The sequence below is a fragment of the Leucoraja erinacea genome, chromosome 17 (genome assembly GCF_028641065.1).
Source record: "Leucoraja erinacea ecotype New England chromosome 17, Leri_hhj_1, whole genome shotgun sequence".
Lineage (NCBI taxonomy): Eukaryota > Metazoa > Chordata > Chondrichthyes > Rajiformes > Rajidae > Leucoraja > Leucoraja erinaceus.
The window spans coordinates 21,349,403-21,364,825 of NC_073393.1; the positions used below are offsets into that span (position 1 = coordinate 21,349,403).

The 15,423-nt window shown below is 47.5% G+C and overlaps 1 protein-coding gene across 1 annotated transcript in view; it reads left to right on the forward strand.

The window, feature by feature from the left end:
* The window catches only part of cdh16 (cadherin 16, KSP-cadherin), a 35,503-nt gene extending 22,209 nt beyond the window's left edge, over positions 1-13,294 (forward strand). Inside the window, exons 14-18 of the mRNA XM_055648809.1 lie at positions 815-939; positions 7,462-7,686; positions 8,341-8,457; positions 10,208-10,324; positions 11,575-13,294. Of these exons, the coding sequence (XP_055504784.1) occupies positions 815-939; positions 7,462-7,686; positions 8,341-8,457; positions 10,208-10,324; positions 11,575-11,684 (694 nt within the window). The 3' untranslated portion in view covers positions 11,685-13,294. The remainder of the gene's footprint in view (positions 1-814; positions 940-7,461; positions 7,687-8,340; positions 8,458-10,207; positions 10,325-11,574) is intronic.
* Positions 13,295-15,423: the final 2,129 nt, after the last annotated feature.

A 15,423-nucleotide genomic window follows, 5' to 3' on the forward strand; every position in this document is an offset into this window, starting at 1 on the left:
CTAAAGGTATGTCCTTTTATTCTGAGGCTGTGTCCTCTGGTCCAAGACTCCCACTAGTGGAAACATCCTCTCCACATCTATCCAGGCCTTTCACTATTTGGTAAGTTTCAATAAGGTCCCTCCCGTCATGCTTGTAAACGGCAGCAAGTACAGGCCCAGTGCCGTCAAACCTTCATCATATGTTAACTCATTCATCCCCGGGATAATCCTTTGGACTGATTCACCTTCACTAATCCTGTTTAACTGATTTTATAGTCATACCATATGGAAACAGGCCCTTCAGCCCTACTTGCCCATGCCGACCAACATGTCCTATCTACACTAGTCCCACCTGCCTACCGTTTGGCCCATATCCCTCTAAACCTATCCTATCCATATACCTGTATAAATGTCTCAGAAACGTTGCGATAATTCCTGCTTCAACTAACTCTTCCAGCAGCTTGTTCCATACACCCACCACCCAATGTGTAAACAAGATGTTACCACTCTGGTTCCTATTAAGGAATAAAGTGCTTGTCTGCTCAACCTCTCCTTCCAGCTCAGACTCTTGAGTCCTGGCAACATCCTTGGTAAATCTTCTCTGCACTCTTCCCAGCTTGACAACATATTTCCTATAACATGGTGACAAAAGTAACACTGTGATCAAAATGTTTCCCTGCACGTTTCCTCCCAGACTGTGTTTTAGGCGCCACAGCCGGGTAGATCCCATCGTTCCAGTATAAACAATGTGCCAGGTTTATCACAGAGTCCCCGGAGATGGGAAGAGTGGGGAATCACTGGCCCCGGACTAACCGCCTACACCTGCCCTCTGCAGGTATCGTCTGAGCAACGAGTCTGGGAACTGGCTGTCGGTGGGAGCAACGTCTGGGGAGGTGACCGTTCAGGGCCGGCCCCCTGCTGCCCGCAGCTACCGTCTGCAGGTCTGGGCAGAGGATGGAGGTGAGGAGACGCTCAGTGGCCCCGCAGAGCAGACGGCATGCTCACTGTCACAGACAGATGTCTAACACTCCCAGACGGACTACCTGCTCACCCTAACTGACTCACTACACTCCCAAACGAACTTGCTATACTCCCAGACGGACTGACTACACTCCCAAACGAACTTCCTATACTCCCAGACAGACTGACTACACTCCCAGACGGACTGACTACATTCCCAGACAGTCTGCCTATACTCCCAGACGGACTGACTACATTCCCAGACAGTCTGCCTATACTCCCAAACGAACTTCCTACACTCCCAGACGGACTGACTACACTCCCAGATGGACTGCCTATACTCACAGACGGACGTCTCCTCACTCAGACAGACATCTACTTACTCAGAAGGACGTCTACTCAGACAGATAGACTGTCTACACTCCAAAACCTACCAAGCCCGCACGTCAATGGGATGTGGGAGGAAACTGGAGCAACCGGACGAAACTCACGTAGTCACAAGGAGAACATGCAAACTCCACACAGGCAGCACCCAATTTCAGGATTGAACCCGATTCTCTGTCACTGTGATACAGCAGCTCGAGCCGCTGGGTCACTGTGCCGCCTGTATCAGGTTTAGGTTTAGTTTAGAGATACAGCATGGAAACGACCCCTTCAACCCACCTAGTCCACGCTTCACCCATTACATTAGTTCTACATTATCCCACTTTCTCATCCGCTCCCTACACACTAGGGGCAATTTACCGAGGGCCAATTAACCTACAACCTCACATGTCTTTGAGATGTGGCTTTATTATTGTCATGTGTGCTGATCAGATCAGATCAGATACACCGTGTTACATAAATACAATCGTCAGACTAAAGTGCAACAGGTAGAGCAAAGGGGAAAATACAGAGTGCAGAATATAGTTCTCAGCGTTGTAGTGCATTAATTCCAGAGACAAAGTCCAATGTCCGCAATGGGGTAGAGGTGAATCTGACTGTGCCCTTGCTTTATGGAAGGACCGTTCAGAAGCCTGATAACAGAGGGGAAGAAGCTGTCCCTGAGTCCCTGGATTGTTGATGTAGTTATGCCTCCAGCTCTCTCCCAATGGAGGATGGACTCTACCCCAAGGGGGTTACCGAGACTCGGGGAAGAGTGGCGGTGACGTGAAGCATTAACCCCGGGGGGACAACACTCTCCCAGCAGCAGCTGTTCCAGCGCTGTCAGACTGGGACGTCTCGGTGGGAAGATGGCTCCCCGTGTTCAACGGGCAGCTGCTGCTTGCTTCATGGCCCAGGCAGCGTTAGAGACCCACTCCCTCAGCCACCCACGGTGAACGGGGAAACAAAGCACTGCGGATGCTGCTCTACACCGGAGATGGACACAAAGTGCTGGGGCAATGCAGCGGGTCAAGCAGCATCTCTGGAGAAAATGGATGGATGGCGTTTCAGGTCGTGACCTTTCTTCGCACTGCAAAGTCCCTGGGCTTTGTCCCACCCCCACCTCTTGTCCAGCTTTCTTCTGACCACTATGTCACCTATCCATGTCCTCCAGAGATGCTGCCTGACCCGCTGAATGGCTCCAGCACTTTGTGTCTCCTATTTACTATAACCTGCCTTCCCATCAGCCTCACAGAATCACTCACTCACACTCATTCACTCACTCACTCCTGGTATTAATTGAAGATAGAATTCAGAATGACCTAACACAAGAAGCTGAGAGAGAGAGAGAGAGAGAGAGAGAGAGGGGGGGGGAGAGAGAGAGAATAGACAGAGACAGAGAGAAACAGGAGAGAGAGAGATAAACAGAAAGAGAGACTGAGAGAGAGGCAGAGACAGAGATAGGGTAGAGAGGAGGGAAGAAAAATGGGTGAGGGTAGAGCGAGGGAGGGAGACAGAGAAAAAAGAGGGGAAGGGGGGAAGAGAAACAGAGTGAGAGGGAAAAGCTGTTTAGCTGAAATAGACGGAGAGGAGAAACAAAAAAATAAAGTCATAGCCAGACAGCACAGAAACAGAATCATCTATGCAGACTGATCTAAGCTAGTCCCATTTGCCAAATTTGCCCTATATCCAAAGATTTCCGATTATATAAATATCTGTTCAAATGATTTTTTAAATGTTGTTATAGTACCTGCCCCAACCACCTCCTCTGGCAATTAATTCCATACACCCAATAGCCTCTGTGTAGAAAGGTTTGATGGTTCAATGGTACTTTACTGTCAGGGTACCCAAGTACAGTAGGTTTGCTTTAGATCTTCTCGTGTTAGATCATTCTGAAATGTATCTTCAATTAATACCAGTGGTGGTGTCATTTTACATCTTGCCCCTCTCACCTTAAACCTGTGCCGTCTAGTTTTTGATTCCCCTGCCCTGGGTATAAACTGGGTGCATAAACCTGGAGACATTTCATCCTGGTGTCAAGCTTGGCAAGTGGGAATCACTGGCTGTGGTCTGAGTGTGTGAGTGTGTTAGTTACGTGAATGGTGATAAAACAAACTGTGAGGCGTCGGCATGGAAACCCTGCAGTGTTGAGCTGACAATGATGCCACTGTCCAGGAACGCGTCTACAAAGAGCAGATCCCACCGCTTATCCTGGCTCCACTTCACCACATTCAACGGCCTGTCAAACTCTCAGCTGAATCAACCTACAAACCCCCGCACGTCTTTGGGACGTGGGAGGAAACCGGAGCACCCAGAGAAAACCCACGCGGTCACGGGGAGAACATACAAACTTCACTGGCTGGTTACTGAGCCAGGTGCTCAAGTAACGCTGGTTTAGTTTAGTTTTTTATCACGTGTACCAAGGTACAGTGAGATGCTTTTGTTGCGTGCTATCCAGTCAGCGGAAAGACAACACATGATTACAGTCAAGCCGTCCACAGTGTACAGACATACAGGATAAAGGGAATAACGTTTAGTGCAGGATGAAGTCCTGTGAAGTCCGATTATATATAAGATGGTCTCTGATGAGGTAGATGGTAGGTCGGGACCGCTCTCTAGTTGTTAATAGGTGGTTCAGTTGCCTGATAATAGCTGGGAAGAAATTGTCCCTTGAATCTGGAGCCGTGCGTTTTCGCACTTCTGTAGCTGTTGACTGTGTGAGAGGCAGCAGGAATACCCCTCAAACTGAGGCACACCCGCTCCCCCTCCCCTCCCACTCCACACCACTCTCCTTTCACCCGGGCTTGGGGGCTTGTGTTACAGGGAGAGGTTGGATGGGCAGGGACATTTTTCTTCGGAGTGTAAGAGGCTGAGATTCTAAAACTAGGGGGCGTAAGATCAAAGTGAGAGGGGAGAGTTGTAGAGAAAAACGTGTGGGTTTTTAAGTTTATTGGATTCTGTAAATTATCCCGAGTGTGTAGGATAGAATTAGTATATGGTGATCGCTAGTTGGCGTGGACTCCCTGGCTGAAGGGCCTGTTTCCACGCTGTATCTCGAAAACTAAAAAATAGAAACCACAGGGACAACACTTTCGCACAGATGGTAGCCCGTGTCTGGAATGAGATGGAAATACTTGGCAGGTCAGTCAGCGTATGTGGAGGGAGAGAAACAATTCAGGTCAAAGGTGGAAGGTCACGGGCTACTTGCCCTTAGTTAGTGGGTGGAGCGGGACTAGACCAGTTAGAATGCGTCAGACCCACTAAACGGGCGCCCACTGGTGCTTTCATCCAGTGTCGGAAGGAACTGCAGTTGCTGATTTATACCAAAGATAGACATAAAGTGCTGGAGGAATGGGTCTGCAGTATCTCTGCAGATAACGGATGGTCGATGTTTCAGGTCGGAACCCTTCTTCACACAAAGATCCGAAACATCACCCAACCTTTATCTCCGGGATGTGGCCTAAGCCGTTGAGTTACTCCAGCATTTTGTCTCTAATTTTGGTGCTTTAATCCTGCTGACTCACCCTGCAAGAGTCAAGAGTGTTGTCACATGTCCCAGACATGAACAATGAAATTCTTACTTGCAGCAACACAACATAGTATGTAAAATTAAAAAGCTGTATATATATACTAGACCAACTGGGACCCATTGGGTCCCTGGTCACACGGGAGGCCTGGTCCCCCAACGCAACCCGTTCCCCAACGCAATATTGCACCACTAACCCATACCCCCACGGGAGGCGTGGTCCCACAACTCAATGCGTTGCCGAACATAAGATTGCAGCTCTCACCTGCTTCCTTCAGCACTGGACTTCAAAATAAAATTCCAATTCCACTTCCACAATTGCAATATCAATTGACCCTCTCCCTCCTGTCCTGCCAGGAGCTATAATGGCAACATTGTTGCAAATGTCGGGTGGAGGTCTGTGATATCCCATTCAGGTGAAAAGTTGGTGGATTGCAACTTTATATCGAGGTTTGTTGGAAGCCGACAGGAAGGATTTTAACAATAAAAAGTTGACTTTTTAAGAAAAGTGAAATATAGAATCCGAAGGGAACCTGATTATGGTGTTGACGGGAAAAATGCGAGTAAGAATGTGGAAAGTTTCCAGCGCTACCACGTAGCGTTTTGACAAATATACAAATACACAGACACGTAGATACATACATACATACATACATACATACATACAAGATGACAGTTTCATAAGTACAGGGCATTTAGAAAGTATTCAGACCCCTTCACTTTTTTTTCACATTTTGTTACGTTACAGCCTTATTTTAAAATGTATTAAAAATTTTTTATCATCAATCTACACACAACACCCCAGAATGAAGAAGCAAAAACAGGTGTTTCGAAATTTTTGCTAAGAAATTAAAAATAAATAACTGAAATATCACATTGACATAAGTATTCAGACCCTTTACTTAGTACTTTGTTGAGGCACCTTTGGCAGCGATTACAGCCTCAATTTTTCTTGGGTATGACTATACAAGCTTAACACACCTGTATTTGGGTAATTTCTTCCATTCTTCTCTACAGATCCTCTCAAGCTCTGTCAGGTTAGATGGGGAGCGTCGATGCACAGGTATTTGAAGGTCCCTCTAGAGATGTTCGATCAGGTTCAAGTCCGGGCTCTGGCTGGGACACTCAAGGACATTCATAGACTTGTCATGAAGCCACTCCTGCATTGTCTTGACTATGTGCTTAGGGTCGTTGTTCTGTTGGAAGGTGAACCTCCCCCCAGTCTGAGCTCCAGAACGCTCTGGAGCAGGTTTTCATCAAGGATCACTCTGTACTTTGCTCCGTTCATCTTTCCCTTGATCCTGACTAGTCTCCCTGTTCCTGCCGCTGAAAAGCATCCCCACCGCATGATGCTGCCACCACCATGCTTCACCGTAGATATGGTATTGGCCAGGTGATGAGCGGTGCCTGGTTTCCTCCAGACGTGACGCTTGGCATTCAGGCCAAAGAGTTCAATCTTTGTTTCATTAAACCAGAGAATCTTGTTTCTCATGCCTTTTGGCAAACTCCAAGTGGGCTGACATGGGCCTTTTACTGAGGAGCGGCTTCCGTCTGGCCACTCTACCATAAAGGCCTGATTGGTGGAGTGCTGTAGATATAGTTGTCCTTCTGGAAGATTCTCCCATCTCCACAGAGGAACTCTGGAGCTCTGTCAGAGTGACCATCGGGTTCTTGGTCACCTCCCTGACCAAGGCCCTTCTCCCCCAATTGCTCAGTTTGGCCGGGCGGCCAGCTCGATGAAGGGTCCTGGTGGTTCCAAAGTTCCTCCATTTAAGAATGACAGAGGCCACTGTGCTCTTTGGGATCTGCAATGCTGCAGAAATTGTTTTATACCCTTCCCCAGATCTGTGTCTTGACACAATCCTGTCTCGGAGGTTTACGATCGAACATCTCTAGAGGGACCAGAAAATTCCTTCATCTTCATGGCTTGGTTTTTGCTCTGACATGCACTGTCAACTGTGGGACCTTATATAAACAGGTGTGTGCCTTTCCAAATCATGTCCAATAAATTTAATTTACCACTGGTGGGCTCCAATTAAGTTGTAGAAACATCTCAAGGATAATCAATGGAAACAGGATGAACAGAAGCTCAATTTTAAGTGTCATAGCAAAGGGTCTGAATACTTATGTAAATGTGATATTTCAGTTATTTCTTTTTAATTACTTTGCAAAAAATTCGAAACATCTGTTTTCGCTTCTTCATTATGCGATATTGTGTGTAGATTGATAATTTAAAAAACGAATTTAATCAATTTTAAAATAAGGCTGTAACGTAACAAAATGTGGATGAAATGAAGGGATCTGAATACTTTCTGAAGGCACTGTATATAGATAACTGTTATAATATACAAACAAGGTAATATATAAAAGTTATAATATATAATTGTATCTAAAAAAAGACACAAAATGCTGGAGAGTCTCAGCGGGGACACAGTATCATATCTTTGGTGTATCACCAGCATCTGCAGTTCCTTTCCTACACGCACACACATAATATATATATATATATCATATACATACATATACATCTCTGCACATACATATACATAAATGCAAACAAAAAATAACACTACAAAAAGCCAATACTAATATCTCCTGTCGATCTAGTAATGGTATCTCCATTTTCTCTGTAGATGACCCGAGCTTGTTTGTCACCACATACCTGGTGGTCCACGTTGCTGAACTCCGAGAGGCTCCTCCTGACCCATCGCTGGTCTATTCTGGAACTTTCCTGTGCACCCCACGGAGAGAAGAGCAGGCAATCTCCGTCACAGTGTCTCACGGGGCCAGGCTGGCCACTCTCTCCCTCGATGGCCATCCCATGGAGCAACGGAAGTGGAAGCTCGATCAAAGGAACGGTGAGGAAGGTGTACAGACCATGGGTAATCCCTGGCAGCGACAACATCTGTGGGACCCAGGCTGAGGGCACCACTCCTTCCCAAAGTCAGGAGAAGTGTTACCAAACATCTAGGTGGTCTAGGTCAGTCTGAATCAGGGTCCCGGCCCAAAACGTCACCTATCCGACTTCTCCAGAGATGCTACCTGACCCGCTGAGCTACTCCAACACTTTTGTCTTTTTCTTTGTAAACTAACATCTGCAGTTCTTGAGTCTACATCTAGGACCTTTAACTTGCCCGAATAAATGTAGATCCTGATTATATGGGTGCTATCTGTACAGTTTCAACATTCTCTCTGTGACCACATGGGTTTTCTCCGGGTGCTCCGGTTTCCCCCCACATTCCAAAGACGAGCAGGTTTGTAGATTAACATAAATTGACTTTTGTGACGTAAACTGTCCCTAGTGTATAGGATAGTGTTACTGTAAGGGGTGATCGCTGGGCGGCACGGACTCGGTGGGCCGAAGGGCCTGATTCCGCAAAGTATCTCAAATAACTATGGCTGGTTTTGCTGCTTTGTGCTAGTTACTGAGCCCATTCACAGACTCTGGTTTCTGAACTAGATGGGCAGCCTAACGAGGTTTATAAGCTGACGGTCCATGTTTCCTCTTCCAGATACGCTGGCATTCCTGTCCATTGGGCTGAACTGGGTGGATCCAGGTTTGCACCAGGTCACGTTAGTCCTCAGAGAGGAAGGAGATGCGACGGTGATACTCAGAGAAACTCTCCCAGGTAAAGCCTGGACCAGTGTTTACTTTAGTGTTTTTTTAGTTTAATTTTAATTTATTGTCACATGTGCAGGAAAATGTTCCCAATGTTGGGAGAGTCCAGAACCAGGGGCCACAGTCTTAGACTAAAGGAGGTCATTTAAGACTGAGGTGAGAAAAAACGTTTTCATCCAGAGAGTTGTGAATTTATGAAATTCCCTGCCACAGAGGGCAGTGGAGGCCAAATCACTGGATGGATTTAAGAGAGAGTTAGATAGAGCTCTAGAGGCTAGTGGAGTCAAGGGATATGGGGAGAAGGCAGGCATGGGTTATTGATAGGGGACGATCAGCCATCATCACAATGAATGACGGTGCTGGCTCGAAGGGCCGAATGGCCTCCTGCTGCACCTATTTTCTATGTTGTATGTTTCTATGTACAGGGGTAAAGTGAAAAGCTTTTTTGTCGCGTGCTAACCAGTCCAGTCTATACCTGATTACAATCAAGCCGTCCACAGTGTACAGGATATGGGATAAAAACAGTATGAAAGAGGGTCTTGACCTGGTACATTCAGATTCAGATTCAGATTCAATTTTAATTGTCATTGTCAGTGTACAGTACAGAGACAACGAAATGCATTTAGCATCTCCCTTGAAGAGCGACATAGCAAACGATTTGAATAAAAAATAAATAATAAGTGTCCGGGGGGGGAGGGGGGGGTGATTGGCAGTCACCGAGGTACGTTGTTTAGTAGAGTGACAGCCGCCGGAAAGAAGCTGTTCCTCGACCTGCTGGTTCGGCAACGGAGAGACCTGTAGCGCCTCCCGGATGGTAGGAGGGTAAACAGTCCATGGTTGGGGTGAGAGCAGTCCTTGGCGATGCTGAGCGCCCTCCGCAGACAGCGCTTGCTTTGGACAGACTCAATGGAGGGGAGCGTGGAACCGGTGATGCGTTGGGCAATTTTCACCACCCTCTGCAGTGCCTTCCGGTCGGAGACAGAGCAGTTGCCATACCATACTGTGATGCAGTTGGTAAGGATGCTCTCGATGGTGCAGCGGTAGAAGTTCACCAGGATCTGAGGAGACATCATCTATTCCTTATCTCCAGAGATGCTGCCTGACCCGCTGAGTTACTCCAGCATTTAGTGTCTATGGGATAAAGGGAATAACGTTTAGTGTAATGTTTAATGTCACATAAATACTAAACTTGTGGTGATTAACACACTTCTGAATCATGGCTCCTCTGGTATTAGTTTATTAATGTCACGTGTACCAAGGTACGTGAATCTTTGCTGCGTTCTACCCGGTCCAATCATACTGGACCCGACATGACAAACTGCACAACATGTTATTTCTAAACAACATTGGGCAGCACGGTGATGCAGCGGGTAGAGCTGCTACCTCACAGTGTCAGAGACTCCGGGTGTGATTCTGACCTCAAGTGTTGTCTGTGTGGAATTTTCTTGCTCTCCCTGTGACTGAGTGGGTTCCTCCGGGTGCTCTGGGTTCCCCCCCCATCCCAAAGACGTGTGGGTTTATAGTTAATTGGCCCTCTGTAAATTGCCCCCTAGTGCATAGGGAGTCGTTGCGAAAGTGGGATCATGTAGAACTAGTGTGAACGGGTGACGAATGGTCACTGTAAACTCAGTGCGCGTGACAATAAATAAACTAAACTAAACATTGAGTGGAAACATGAATCCCATGGATGCTGCCTGACCTGCTGAGTATTTGTGCCACATTGGCTTTGCGTCTCACGTTGTCTAACCCTTCCCTTGCAGTGAATATTTGTACCTGCAGTTCGCACGGCAAGTGCAGGATTGAAATTGAGCCAATTCAAGGCAAACCGACTGTCTTAACGACTGTCAGCACAATTGTTGGCACCCTGGCTGTGATTGGTGAGTGGGATTTACGTAGAAACAGTTTGTGATAGATTACAGTCCAAGCACTTTGTTGGAAAAATGACAGTTCCCGTAAAGTGTGTGTCAAACGCTTGGATTTGCTCCACAAGTTGGGAAACATAGAGGGGTGGGCTAGTAGTAGCAACTCTGAATGATCTTGTGGTGACAGAGAGAGATAGAGAGAGAGAGAGAGAGAGAGAGAGAGAGAACGAGAGAAAGAGAGAGAGAGAGAGAGGACTGTCACAGAGAGAGAGAGAGAGAGAGGGCTGTCACAGAGAGAGAGAGAAAGTGGGAGCAAGTCAGAGAAAGAGTAAGAGAGAGAGTAAACAAGAGGGAGATGGAGAGAATTGTCAGAGAGAGTGAAAGGAGCAAGTCAGAGAGGGAGAGAGAGAGAGAAAGTAAGTCAAAGGGAGAAAGTGTCAGCGAGAAAGAGCCTCGGAGTGTGAGAGAGAGAGAGAGAGAGAGAGAGAGAGAGAAAGTCAGATAGAATAGGACAGAGAAAGAGAGCAAGTTAGTGAGAGAGAGAGAGAGAGAGGAATGATAGCCAGAAAGAGAGAGAATACAGTGTGAGTTGCTGTTCTTCTAGTTAAACAATTACACTTTGAACAGGTTAAGATTGGATAGAAGCACTGGAATGGGCCCACACTGACCCTCCTGTCCTGAGCCCCCTCTACTGCCAGAGTAATGCCAGAGATGATTGCAGACTTACATGAGGTTGGCCATTCAGGACAGAGATGTGTAGAAGCCTCTTCCCTCAGAGAGCAGTGACACTGAGGACCATGGAGGCTCCAGTGGAGGTCGATAGGTATTCTGGCACTGGGAGAACTATGTGTGGGGGCAGGCAGGTGAGGTTGAGGAAAACATGATAGCGGACCGTGGGACAGGCACGGGAATGTGGGAGATGACACCTGAACCTCTCCCCCTCCTTCCCAGCGGTATAAACCAGCATCTGCAGTTCCTTTGTATCACTCCATGTTTACTCAGTTGCTGGTACACAAAAATGCTGGCGAAACTCGGCGGGTGCAGCAACATCTATGGAGCCAAGGAAATAGGCAACGTTTCGGGACGAAACGTTGCCTAATTCCTTCGCTCCATAGATGCAGCTGCACCCGCTGAGTTTCTCCAGCATTTTGGTGTACCTTCGATTTTCCAGCATCTGCAGTTCCTTCTTAAACAATTATTCAGTTGCTTCCTCCCTGACCTCCATCACCCTTCTCTCTCTCTCTCTCTCTCTCCCCCAAATACAGGTTTTTTCCTCATCCTCGTTCTCGTGCATCTCTCTGTTACCAGGAAACAGCGCAAGAAAAGCAAGAGAGATGTCAGTGTGGAAGCAGCCCCTTTACGCCCCTCAGCATAGCGGCCCAGACCAGCGGACATCAGGCTTGGTGTGAACATCCCACTGCTAGTGTGTGGAATGCAAACCCAGCTCTGATCATTTCATTTACTTGCTGATCTTGGAGATTATGGAAATGTGTATCTTTGCATTAGGAAAAAATAGCTTGGTAATTCATAGAGACTTCTAAATCACAATCATAACTCAACCTGCTTTGCACAGTTCAACTTTGAACAGATTAAGAATGGATAGAAGCAATGGAATGGGCCCGCACTGACCTTTCTGTCCTGAGCCCCCTCTATTGCCAGAGTAATGCTCGACAGAAACTACAAGAACAGCACCTAATATTCTGGTTGCAACCCAACAGCGTGAACATTGACCTCTCCAATTTCAAGTAACATATCCCTTCCACTCCCTTGCCTTTCCTGTCACCCCCACCCTGGTGTGTACACATTTCTCCCACCATCCACTCTCCCTGCTCCTTTCCCCTCCTCCGTAAGCTCATCTCCCATCCCCGGGTCGACCTTTCCCTTTATCCCCTCTTTCCCCTCCCCCGTCCCCTCATCCACATCCCTCCATAGAGTTTTACATTTCACTTTTTCTCTCCTCTCTGTATCTGACACCCATTTATCTCCTTTACACCTCCAGCCTTACTCCACCCATTTGCCGATCACCCACCTCCCTAGTCTGTATCCACCTATCACTTGTCCTGGACACACTTCTCTTTTCCAGCTTTCTCCCCCCCCCACCACTCCATCAGTCTGAAGAAGGGTCACAGATGCTGCCTGACCCGCTGAGTCCCTGTAGCATTTTGTGATTTGCTCAATATTCCAGCACCTGCTGTTCCCTGTGTCTCCTTTGAAATGGGCGGCACCATGACTGGACCCTTCTTCTCTCCTCTCCCGACTCCCAACCTCAAAATCCTGGGAAGCCAACAGGCATTTGTTGATGTTCACTAGGTTGGCATACTAGTTGCATTTACTGCCCATATCCCTCTCAACCCTTCCTAGTCATATATTTGTCCAAAAGGTCTAAGTGTTTCCGCCTCTATAGCTTCCTCTGGCAGCTCGTTCCAGATACAGACTACCCTCTGAATGAAAAGTCTGCCCCTGAGGTCCCTCAAATCTCTTCCCTCTCACCTTAAGCCTGTGCCCTCTGGTTTTAGAATCCTATACGCTGAGAAAAAGACTGTGAGCTTTCGCTTTATCCATGCCCCTCACGATCTTGTACACCTCAATAAGGTCACCCCTCAGCCTCCTACGCTCCAAAGAAAAATGTCCCAGTCTCTCCAACCTCTCGCTGTAACATGCCTACAAGCCCAGGTAACTTCCTTCTGAATCTTTTCTGCACTCTTTCCAATTAATATCTAGATGTTATGTAATGTGATATATATGAGGTTATATGTTTTGTGTGAAGTTCATGGGTGATGGATTATGAGTGAGATTATACTGAATGTAGTAGTGGGTGCTATATCGGTGGTGATTGGGGTGATAGAGTCACGTATATAAAATGACTGGGGCACTTTGTGCTAAACATGATCAAATAAATGTCTTTAAATTTATATATTCATTCAATAATGTTATTAATGTGAATCTGTATGAAAAACTTGAGAAAGATCCCAAATAAATCAGAAATGAAAGACAGTCACTCATAAATAGTCATAGAATCATCTAGCACAGGAACAGGCCCTCTGGCTCTTTGGCCCAACTCATCCATGCCAGCCAAGATGCACCATTTAAACTAGTACCATTTGACTGTGTTTAGCCCATATCCCACTGAACCTTCTCCTATCCATGTACCTGTCCAAGTGCTTTTTAACTGTTGTTATAGTACCTGCCTCAACTACCTCCTCTGGAAGGCAGCTCATTCCATACACCCACCACCCACAATAAGAATAAGCTATGAAATCAAGAACCAGAGGACATAGGTTTAAGGTGAGGGAGGAAGGATTTAATAGGAACCTGAGGGGTGGCTTTTTGACACAGAGGGTGGTGGGTGTATAGAACAAACTCCAGAGGAGGTAGTTGAGGCAGGTACTATAACACCTTTTAAAAGACATGGCACTTTCAATGAGATATGATTCACACTTTAGAGGCAGACACGCTCTCACCAACCCCACTCCAAACATACACACACCCCTCACAACCCACATCCACATTCCCCCTCACTCCCCAATGCACATCACACGCACAGATACAGCATGGAAACAGGCCCTTCGGCCCATTGAGTCCGCGCTGACTAGCGATCACCCCGTACACTAGGACTACCTACACACTAGGGGTAATTGAGACTTTTTTTAAACGAAAGCCAATTAACGTACAAACCTGCACAGCTTTGGAGTGTGGGAGGAAACCGGAGCACCAGGGAAAACCCACGCATTCATGGGGAGAAAATACAAACCCTGTACACTCAGCACAGACAGTCAGGATGGAATCCGGGTCTCTGGCACTGTAAGGCAGCATCTTTACCTCTGCACCATTGTGCGGCCTTCAAACACACACACCCCAAACACACACACCCCCACTATTCACATGCAGACACCCAACACACCCAACACACCCTCCCCAAAGTCATAGACACTCTGCCCTCCCAAACACTCTCCCAAGGCATCCAGAACCCCAAACACAAACACAGCCAAGGGGCTTGCACAGTATACGGCCCCCCCCCCCCCCCCACCTCCCACCTGCTTACCCCACCCACCCCAGTCTCCTGTCCCAGGTTCTCACTCTGAGGACGATCGTTCCTTTATCTCCCCCAGTTATTGAATCGCTCTCTATAAATACAGTTGAAAACCAATTAAGAGACAGTGATTCACCATGGCTGCAGTGGATCAGTACTAATGGATGGAAAGTGTAATGAGAGTGGCCCGGGAGCGGGAGAGACGGCCGCAGTAACCCGTCTCACTCACATTTTCCAACATGCGCACAGAGACATTTCAGGGACTGAGTTAACCCACCAGTCACCGGGGCACGGTTACTGTCGTACGAGGCGTAGGTGAGGCCACACCTGGAGTACCATGCTCAATTACAGCCATCCCACTGCAGGAAGAATGCCGGCAAGCTGGAAAGAATGCTGAGAAGATTTGCGAGGATCTTTCCAGGACTCGAGGGTCTCGTTGGGCAGGCCAACTATTTATTGCTTGGAGTTTAGGAGGCTGAGGGGTGATCTTATAGAGGTGTATAAAACATGAGGGGAATAGGTAGGGTGAATGCACAGTATTTGACCCAGGGTAGGGGAATCAAGAACCAGTGGGCATAAGTTTAAGGTGAGAGGGGAATCATTTAATCAGAACCTGAGGGGGGAAATTTTTTCACACAGTGGGTGGTGGGTGTATGAAACGAGCTGCCAGAGGAGGTAGTTGAGCAGGTACTATCACAACATTTAAAAGACAATTGTACAGGTATATGGATAGGAAAAGTTGAGCGGAATATGGGCCAAATGGCGGGCAGATGGGACTAGCATTGATGGGGCATCTTGGTCGGCATGGATAGGTTGGGCCGAAGGGCCTGTTTCCGTGCTGTATGACTTGCAGTCAATCCACCCCCCCCCCCCCCCCCCTCCCCCCCAAACAATCCAGCCCGCTGATACAACCCCTCCCTCCTCTCCTCCTCGCTCCCCTCTCCTGAGGCCCCGTCTTTCTCCCCCTCTTTGCTGCCCCCCTCCCTCCGGGGCAAGGCAGCTCTTCATCCAGGGAGAGTATAATCTCTGCCGTGGAGCCTCAGACCGCACTGACAGATCAGGCCAGATAACCATCCCCCTCTGG